The 9,851-nt window shown below is 35.7% G+C and overlaps 1 protein-coding gene across 8 annotated transcripts; it reads right to left on the reverse strand.

Annotated features, from left to right (window-relative positions):
- Positions 1 to 1,251: 1,251 nt before the first annotated feature.
- LOC104222546 (protein SIEL) lies at positions 1,252 to 9,510 on the reverse strand. 8 transcript variants are annotated; one of them, XR_011407590.1, is made up of 10 exons: positions 8,757 to 9,510; positions 7,547 to 7,627; positions 6,725 to 6,958; positions 6,417 to 6,608; positions 5,813 to 5,953; positions 4,591 to 4,680; positions 3,318 to 3,805; positions 2,626 to 2,672; positions 2,472 to 2,542; positions 2,244 to 2,379 (listed from the first exon to the last, which is right to left on the reverse strand). XR_011407590.1 is itself a non-coding variant. In XM_009773786.2 (9 exons), the coding sequence occupies exons 1-9, from the start codon at positions 9,381 to 9,383 to the stop codon at positions 2,325 to 2,327; spliced, it is 2,100 nt and encodes a 699-aa protein (XP_009772088.1). In that variant the 5' UTR covers positions 9,384 to 9,510; the 3' UTR covers positions 2,183 to 2,324. The 8 variants fall into 8 exon arrangements, 5 of the variants coding, with proteins under 5 accessions (XP_009772086.1, XP_009772088.1, XP_009772087.1 ...); XR_709954.2 differs by having other exon boundaries at positions 2,472 to 2,545; positions 8,757 to 9,509; XR_709955.2 differs by having other exon boundaries at positions 2,283 to 2,370; positions 2,472 to 2,545; positions 8,757 to 9,509.
- Between the last annotated feature and the right edge of the window lie 341 nt (positions 9,511 to 9,851).

A 9,851-nucleotide genomic window follows, 5' to 3' on the forward strand; every position in this document is an offset into this window, starting at 1 on the left:
GATAGCACATGCTATGATAAATTTAAGTTTTCATTTGCCATTTTTAAATGAGCTATTTGAGAATTCTGATAAGCATATACTGAAGAACCAGAAGATTCTTCAATAATTCTCTTGTGCTGCTTGTTCTCATAATAAATTGGTTATACCGGCTAAAGTTGAAACTAAAACCCCTGAATTCTGGAATATATAAAGGTGAATATGGGCTCATTCACCTATCATGTGAACCACTTATAGATGCATATATAAGATGGTTACATGTGTGTTCATTGTTAACCTGCAGTTTGACATTTGAAATTGCTTTTCTCAACTAAGAGCATAACTTTCAGATTATGAAATCAAGACAGTTCATCTTGATAATGTTGGTTTATATCCAAGCTGGTTTAGCATTGAATACTTTCTATTAATGGTTAAACCATTTCTTATGAGAACAAAGCTTCATGTGTTGGTCTAAGATTTTCTAAATTGCATATAGCAACACTTGTATGCATCAGACCAACAATATATGATAAGTCCTCCCTCACAATTGGTTTAGGATCAGAAACCAAATACTTTTACTATCTTTTGATGTGTGGTATATGATTAATTTCTCTACCACAATGCACAAAGATATGTTTCCCAAAGAAGATTGAGAATATATGTTAGTTTTTCTAACATTTGGGGGATGGAATAAACAACTGAAAAATATGCTATATGAATCAAATTATCATTAATATGATCCTCACTTAGAAGATAATTCAAGTAAAATGCCAGAAGCATTTGCTGGTCCAAAATTAAATATCATATTTCAGCGCTTGCGAAAGTTATGAGTTCTGAGGTTTATGCGTTTGGAAGTTTACGGGTTTAGAAATTATAAAGTTTACGGATTCGAAAGTTCGCGCTTTCGAAAGTTTAGTGGTTTGGAAGTTTATGAAATTTGTGGGTTCGGAAGGTTGTTGGTTCGAAATTTTATGGCTTCATGTTTATTGTATCTAAATTATTTATGAATACTCTTGAGAAGTTATTTCTTTAATTTGCGTATCAAACACCGGAAAATAAATAAGATTACTACTTGTTTTCCAAGAAAATATTTTCCGTTATACCAAACACACCCTAAGTATATTCTTTTTCTGCTAAAACCAAGATCGAGTTTGAGATTCTTTTATAGTTTAAGTATATTTAAAATGACTACGATTTAAGAGTATCTAGCACTAAGCTTATTAGCAAATCTTCTACTGGACAAAATTGGAGCAGCATAATAGATTCGGGGCTAACTTCAGAAATCATTAATGTAGCCTGTATTCTTTTCTTGTTCCTTTAATATTTAAGTACAAACTAATCAATAATTCAATAATTTAAAATGTCATAAGTAACGTTACAAGCTTAACCTAGGTCACTATATACAATATCGATACAACTAGGTGAATAATATATTCGATAACATGATGCCTAGATGACAAAAAGGAAACAAGTTCAGGCATGTTGAGTTAGCACCAAGCAATTTCTGAAGTACAGCAATACTTTAAATGCCTTGTTATGGTCTGAGCTCTGAACTGTGAACCTCCTTCTACTCCTGCTCTGCCACTTGGTCTCATTGTGATCACGTTGCTCACTTAGACCTCTTGTTCTGTGGGGTAATCCGTAATCCACAGTAATTACAAAATTGATAAGGAGAAAATTGTGTAAATCCAGCAACTGATTTTACCCGAATTTGCCAGTGAGCAGCATAATTCAGAAAACTAGAGTAGTCTCTTGGCCAGACTTGATCAAATCGAAACAACTACCTAACAACGACGGAAAAATAGACTTCTTTTTCTTCACAGAGATGAGCAACTTCATGATTAGGACCTCCACAGCTCCTGAACAACTGATCATCGTCAGACATGCATTCTAAAACGATACAGATCTTCAATGAGAAACAGTTTGCCCTGGGGGTTTGATAGAAGGGTGCAACAAACGTGAATTTCCTTACTTCATTGTGCCCTTCAAACTCATGAAAATCCAGGAAAACAAATTGAGTTAACTTCTCTTCGAGACTCATTTTTATCCACAGCCTATTCTCACTCGAGATGTTATGGAGTGTGATATCTAAGGATACACCAACAGGCAGCCCAGAGATAAAAGGAAGAGGATTTTGAAAGTCATTGCCTTGAAAATGCAGTTCAGCTTCCATACATTTGAGACTTCCCGAAGAAACTACCTTGCTTGGAGTGAAATGCTCAAGTGACTTCAGAAGGAGATATGGATTATCCAAGATCGGACAACTAGTGGTATCAATCTCACTCAATGACTTTTGAACTTCAACCACAAAACTGGACGATACAGTGGATCCTTCTCCACAAATATGTTCAATACAAGACATCACAGAATGTAATTTCTTTAGAGTAGTCTTGTCTGCACAGGCTTCCATTTTACAAAGTGTCAATATACCATTTGCAATTATTAACTCTAAGATAAGAACATTGTCCTCTTTGCTTAAACCTATGAACTTATACCTCATATCCCTCAGGCATCTGTCGAGTTTTCCCAAAGAGCAGTCCAATTTCCCCCATTTATGGCAGTAGAACTCCTTGGAGAACATCAAGTGTGAACATAAGTGTCCAAGTCGTTCCAAAGCATCTATATATAGCAAAGCAAACACTAACTCACCGCTGTGATTGTTATCTGATATCATTGCCAATTCTGCCTTCAAATTCCTGCAGAAACCATACAATTGAGAAACATTAGCAATGGGTAGTAGGGGTGGCAAAATGGTTCAAAGAAAACAGTTAACCACCCATATTATCCATTAAAAAATGGGTTGGATAATGAACTATTTAAAAACGGGTCAAATATGGATAAGAACCATATTATCCATTTAGAAAATGGATAGCCAATGGATAACCAATGAGTCTAACTTTTACATTTGTAAAGCCTCAAATTGGGGGTTCCTCAAGTTAGGGAGACTAAGAATTCTCCCAAAAGTGATCATACGTAAGAAGTCATGGATAATATAGTTATCCATATTATCCGCCGGTTAACCCGTTTTTTATCCGTATTAAATATGGGTCGGGCTGGATAATTCACCCGTTTTTTCATTATCCGTTTTCAACCCGAACCATATCCGACCGATCCGCCCGTTTGCCACTCCTAATGGGTAATATTAGATACCTTGACTGGAATATACCAACAAATTACAACATGCAAGATATGCTAGAAAGGATAGCCATCATTGCAGCAGAATGCAACTTTTTTCTATAAACAATTATAGGAATTCCTGCAAGTACTCAAAATAATAAAATGAAACAAAAATAACAGTTGCATTAACGGGTAGTCATAATTTGATACTAAAGAATTGCAACCTCAATGTTCGAGTTACTTCATCAATCAATCCAAGTTTCAGCGATGGCCAAATGTCTATTACCGCCTGAAGGATGATATTCACACAGTTTATCTCTTTATTCTGCTCAACCTGGAAGTCCAAAAGCGAGCTTTCTGCTTCCTTCAGTTGTAATTTCCTCCGAATGTGATAATTAGAGATAACTTCACATCTTTGTATCAATTGCACATCACATCCCTCCAGATGCTTTTCCACTTTAAAAAACTCCGATGCAGAAACAAATGTGAATCTACTGCAATAAGAAAGATAAGTCAAAAGTGTTCTCTGGTCAACTATTTCAGCCAAACTACGAGTGATTCTCCCTAATAGCGTGACTGCATAAGAGAATATTCTTGGTGGAATGCTGCAAGTTTGCTGCTTCATTGAGACTGGCGCAGAGGTGGCTAACACTAAATATGAAGCTTTTCTCGCATTGTCATAACCCAACTTACCTCCAGAAGAGGGCTCTACCTGCACAAACATTACATGGTGACTACAAAAACTTATATAAGTGAAATAGCCAGAATACAAAGAATCAAGGTGATTAGATCTAAAATAAGACGTTTCCATAAGTTCTGTTTTTAAATGCCAGAAATGCTGTCAGATCATATCTTTCACTTTGTTTATGAGTTTTTCAGTTTATTTGACACAGTTATATCATCTGTGTGGATATATGTAACTAACAAAAGTAAAAAAATAAGTAGGGTTCTGTAGGAGTCTCATGCATGACACTATCCTACAAAAATACATGTATTAAGGTAAGCGACTTATTTTGGGTGGTGTGAAATGTGCAATAGGTCATTTAAAAACGGGCAACTTAGACATCTTAACTGCACATGTAAGGAAATTGAAGAGCTTTCAGAATATTTTTGTCCTGCATAGCTATTCTGATTTTTAGGCTTTCTTTCTAGTTGGTTAGAAATGTCATTTTTCAGAATCTGAACTGCTGAATTAAACAATTATAAGCACTCATGTTCAACATGATTACTTATTAAACAGTGGCAAAAGAGAAACTAACTCATGTGTCTAGATTAGGGTAAGAACAGGGATTTTGACCAAAAACCATATTAAAAAAATAAAAGAAAGTTATCAATTAGTTGAAAAGGCTGATATATAGAACTCGTAACATCTACAGCACACAAAGAAGCTCCACATGCATTTCTAGAATTGTCCATAAAGGATCACTTGAACTAATGTACTGGAACTTTGAAGAAAAAAAAACTAACGTACTGGATCATACAGGGATCCATACTTACCATTTGGGAAACTTCATTAATCAAGCTGACTAAAAACTTTCCGTGGTTTTGACCAACCATGAACAAAGCGGAAAAGACTTCAGTTTCATCCTGATAAATAAAATTTTCAGCAAAGTCAGAACAATAATTAGATAACAAATGTATCCTAGCTTCCCATATCTAGGTAAATAATCTACTAAAAGTAAAAAGGAAATATCATAAATGGGATATCCTCAAATTGGGATTTCAAGCAACAATTCCGCTTCTCCTAAAATAAAGCACCATAAATGAATGCACAAAGCTGGGTCAATGGGTGAAAGTTGAGTCTGAACCCAACCTAAAGATTGATATAAAACTTTAACATCTCCTTCTATTTAACATCTCAGTTGCAACTCAGCAATTAGCAAATACCTCAGCTCAAGTCAGCAATTACCAAAAAGGACATTGTCCCATCATTATCAATTGCAAGTTCTGTTTGCTTGGAAAAGCAAATATCTTTTTCTGAGGTAAATTTCTTTAATGCTTTTCTTACTCTATTTCTCTGTTAAAAAATTTAGAAGATTATTATTGATTTTACAAAATCAAAGCGCTCGTGGGAGAAGTACCTTCTTTCTTGCCATTATTGATCCGAATTATTTTCTTTTAGTCCCATTCTCATACATCATTCGTTCTATCATTGTTGTCCTTTAGGTAGCAGTATTTCTGCAGTCACTTGAGTTATTTAAGCCTTGTTTACGGTGATACTATTAAAAATATCTGGTTACAATGGGGAGAAGAACCTTAGTCTTGGTAGGGACAATTCGTTCGAAGTCTCATAATTGGGGGAGAATTGGTATGACATTATTGAACAATAAAAATTCTTGATAGAATAGCTTGTGATAAGTTCATATTTTGTGGTTACAAGATTAGACAAGATTAAAATGACCACATTCGCACAAAGCGCAAGTAGCACACTCTGAGGATAAAATGAGAGAAGGTCACTTGAGGAGGCTGGCAGAAGTTGGAAAATTCTGGCTGGAGTTTAAGTTAAAGGATTAAATGGAATTTTCTTCTTGTTTGAATTCCCATCAAGGAGAGAAGCAGAAAGAATCAAGTTGGGTTGCTAGGCCTTTTAGAATCTCGAGCTTCATCTTGAATGGTGGTTGTCGATTAGCATTTGTCACCGACAAAATTGACACCCTAACCATGTATGGATTTAACTGCTCTGTGAATAGCAATGTAAAACAATCTTTCTGCAACATACCTGTGGATACAATTCAAAATCTCTTATAAGTCCATCTACACACATTTTGAACATAGCCAAGCTCGGTAGTTCTGTCAGTTTTAGTACCTTCCTCGCTGTACATCTTATCAAGCTGTGACTGTCAAGTAGAATCCCAAGAAACTGTAAAACCACAAATAAAAAGTTTAGAAGAAACCGCAACAGTCTTTCTTTCAAATGAGCAAAAGAAAATACAGTATTATGTATTTCAACACTACAGTAGTCAACATTTCCTTTGTAAGTAGCTCGAACAGTCAAATTAAAAAGAGAAACACATCAACTTCTTGATGTTTAAGCAAGCATAGCTATATTAGAAAGGGATAAGGGATAAATCAAGACTTGACCAGCATTCCAGTCTCAATTATCAAGATGAGATGTTATTTTTAACCAGTTTATTCCATAACTGCTAAAGTTGTACTATGTTCAGTCACGCTGACAAACAAACACTAAATGCAGCAATATAGCAAGATGCGGTCCAGGTGTAAAATTTGAATGAGATGCAGGCAAGGTATTCACACTTGCCTGTCTCTCAACAAGGAATCAAGGATCAATCAAACAAAGGCCTCAAGATGGATCAAAGATTTACCATATGCAGATGCGCTTGTTGCACCTTTAGCTGGCCAACCATTGCCACATGATGCATAGTATCTAAAGCTTGTAATCTTACAGCCGTTGAATCATCATTAAGTACGTCCATTAGAAAGTTCACAACCTCATTAGTAAAATCAGCAGAAAGGATAGCCAATGTTTGCAAAGCTCGGCAAGCAGATTCTCTTACCTTCAATTAAGCAAAAGAGAGTTATACTTGCATATTCCTTATTGTAAAGTTTCTAAAATTAGAGAAAGAGAAAGAGAAGTGACTCTCGGAACATGGCAACAACAAAAAAACATTACCTCACTAAATTCATCCTCCAGCCCATGTAGAAAAGCAAAACTAGCACTCGATGCTGGTATCCTGAAAATTTTATCAGCATACTGGCCAGGAAAATTCATTTCTTTTGTTGCAGATGAAGCTTTCTTAGATAGTGTTTGTAACAGAATATATTCCGAAACAATTTCAATCTTCCCTAGGGCACTAAAAACTTCAATCCTGACTTTGACACTCATGTCTCGCACCATTGAACATAGCTGCAAGCATATCATGTAGAATGAGAAAGGTGAATCAAAAAGATATCTTGCATTATTGTTTATATGACCATTGCACAAAAACAAGATAAAAACACTATTATAAACATCTTATACTCATACATTTGAAGCATCTACCAGGTACTGTTGAAACAAATTAGAAAAACGCGAAGAGAGAGTGAGAGAGTACATGCTGGCTAATTCGGTTTCACACAATTTTGATTCACAAGATGATCATGGCAAGACTCAGACACCTCACGGCAACATAATTGTTAAATTAACAAGAGAAGTATCTCCAACGGTTTCTTCTGATCTCCCTCCAGAACCTAATACAGTAAATGCAAAATGACTCATTACAAATATTAAATCTCTATTAATATTTTTCAAGTTCTTCATTATGGGACCAATTTGGGTGCCATCTTCCTCTAGAAGCATCATAATTACCATTAAGTTTACTTCCTGTGTTTCCTTCTTTTCTTTTCTGTAGGTAAATACCTTATTCCATTTTCAAACGAAGGGTGGCAAGGGTGAGATATTAACAGAGATGAATTTCATGTAACACCCAATCAGAGAGTTAAATGGAAAAGATACCTGCAGAAATAATGCATCAGACCAGTCCCTTTTACTTCTCTCTTGTTTAGATGCCACAATTAACTGCCCGCATGCACTAACCTGGATCAGTGACAGGAATAAAGAATTAGTCATTGATTATAAATATCCTCTAAGCAGGAAAGTCTCTGATCCTCAGACGTTAATTTTCCTACAGCAGAGAAAATTTAATGCAACAATAAGTAGGAACAAATGTACATGAAAATTTCAACAATAAACAAAAATGAACATGAAAATGAACCCATTGAACAACAAGAAAGACCTTGTGTATCTTAAAACAAAAACTTCAGCATTTTATTTCAACACGAAACCTTTAAGGGTTGTTTGGTTGGTCTAGGAAGGAGATTTAATCTCCAGATAAAATCCAACATTATTTTAATGTTGGTTTGCTTCCTACTTTTGTTGTTTTCATAAACAATAGTTGCATAAGTTATGTAGGAATCTGTGTACATCATTTTATGCAGGATAGAATGTGAAATAAGAATGCGGATTTTAGTAATACATGGACTAAAAATACTCAAATGACAAAACTAACCCTCATTACAGTATACAAAATGTTTATTGTTTTAAAAGTAAACACATGTTTTTTCAATAATCTTTTGGCCCTATAAATACAAAACAAGGGTGTATTTGACAAGCAGAATCCAGTCATCTGGATGAAATCCACAACAATACTTGGCGTAAAAAAGGTAAAAGCCAGAGTTAAGTTGTCACAAACTTAATTCTACTACAGAAGATAACTAGTACTATTTGACAACACTTGTTTATTCCAGTTCTGACACATGACAAAAATTCATAATTGCAACATAATTAACCAAAGAAGAACATATAATTTAGTTGCAATGGGATGTAATATAGAAACTGGCCAAGAACAAGTTTTATTCAATCGCAAATAAACATCTTTCTAGCAAGAGCCTCATCATACTTTTATCAAAAATAAAATAGATAAATAAGAGCCTCATCATGACTTACAGCAATAGAAACACCTACATACGCTATTATGCCTCTATCCAAGCTAGTTGGTTCGGTCATACAATCTCAAATATCCATTACGCTACTTTTGCACCTATTTTTCATGCTAATATTCAATATTTTGAATTCTTTAACACTAAAGGATCTCTATAAATTTTCTACTAAGATATAAATAATTCATATATACACATCAGACTTATTCAGCTTTCGGAGATCTTACTGCACGAACAGCAGAGCATCGCACTGAGTCCTCGGAGTCAAACAGAAACTCAACAGCTCGAAAATAGCAACCGTGGATGAGACTTTCATCTTCGACAACAATGCACTTGCACAACTCAGCTAATCCATCCAAAGCAACACCACGAATGTATGGATAGGGGTCCTTCGTAAATCCTAGCAGAACCGTAAGCAAAACCGACGGCCGTATGTCAAATTTACTCGCATTCAAAAGCAACCAATGGCGAACAGAAATACAGGGACGAAGAACGAGTGAGAGGAATGTCGATTCATCGTTGACGTTGATATCCGAGATGGAGAGACACGCGAGGGAATCGGCGAGTGAGCGCGCGGAAGTTGAAGGGAGGAGAGAGAATTCACGGACGGTGGAGATGAGGTTGTGAGGGAGCTGTAGACGGTGATGGAAAAGTAGAGAGAAGAGGCGGAGAATGTGGTGGCTGAGAAAAGGATTAGTATTAGGATTTTTGAGAGAGAGCGTTAGGGTTTTGAGTATGGATGAAAGGGTGGAGTCGGAGGTTGAAGGGTTGACGATGAGAGAGAGGGCTTGTAAGAGAGCTTGAGGCCTGATGTTCTCGTTGATCTCCAAATTCCTCCGGAGGTGGTGTTCCATCGGCGGATGACAGCCACGGACAGTAACGGTGATTCGTCGCCGGCGAAGCTATGAACTCCTGCTGTTTAGGTCTGGAAAACACATTAGGGGACCTTGAAGTTCAATATTATGACAGTTAAGCCCGTTTGGAATATGAATATTACATTAATTAGAAGTCTAGAGATGGTAATTAGGGATTTATACCATGTTTGGCCAAGCTTTTAAAATTAGCTTATTTTGAGAAGTATTTTTTCTCAAAAATATTTTTGGTACGAAGCAATTTGTGTTTAGCTATTTAGTTTGAAATTACTTCTAAGCCACAATTGGTGTTTGGCCAAGCTTTTCAGAAGTGATTTTAAGTGTATTTTTTCCAAAAGTGCTTTTCAGAAAAATACTTTTGGGGAGAAACTACTCTTTTCTGCTTTTCCAAAATTATTTTTGCTTCTATTCAAAAGGATTTTCTTCTTCTTAAATCTAAGCCAAATATTT

The sequence above is a fragment of the Nicotiana sylvestris genome, chromosome 5 (assembly GCF_000393655.2).
Source record: "Nicotiana sylvestris chromosome 5, ASM39365v2, whole genome shotgun sequence".
In the NCBI taxonomy this organism is placed as follows: Eukaryota; Viridiplantae; Streptophyta; class Magnoliopsida; order Solanales; family Solanaceae; genus Nicotiana; species Nicotiana sylvestris.

Coding starts and splice junctions, on each gene's coding strand:
- LOC104222546 (XM_009773784.2), bottom strand. CDS start 9,383: ATGGAACACCACCTCCGGAGGAATTTGGAGATCAACGAGAACATCAGG. Junction 7,628..8,756: donor GATGCTCTGCTGTTCGTGCA/GTAAGATCTCCG, acceptor TCACTGATCCAG/GTTAGTGCATGCGGGCAGTT. Junction 3,806..4,590: donor TTAATGAAGTTTCCCAAATG/GTAAGTATGGAT, acceptor ATGTTTGTGCAG/GTAGAGCCCTCTTCTGGAGG.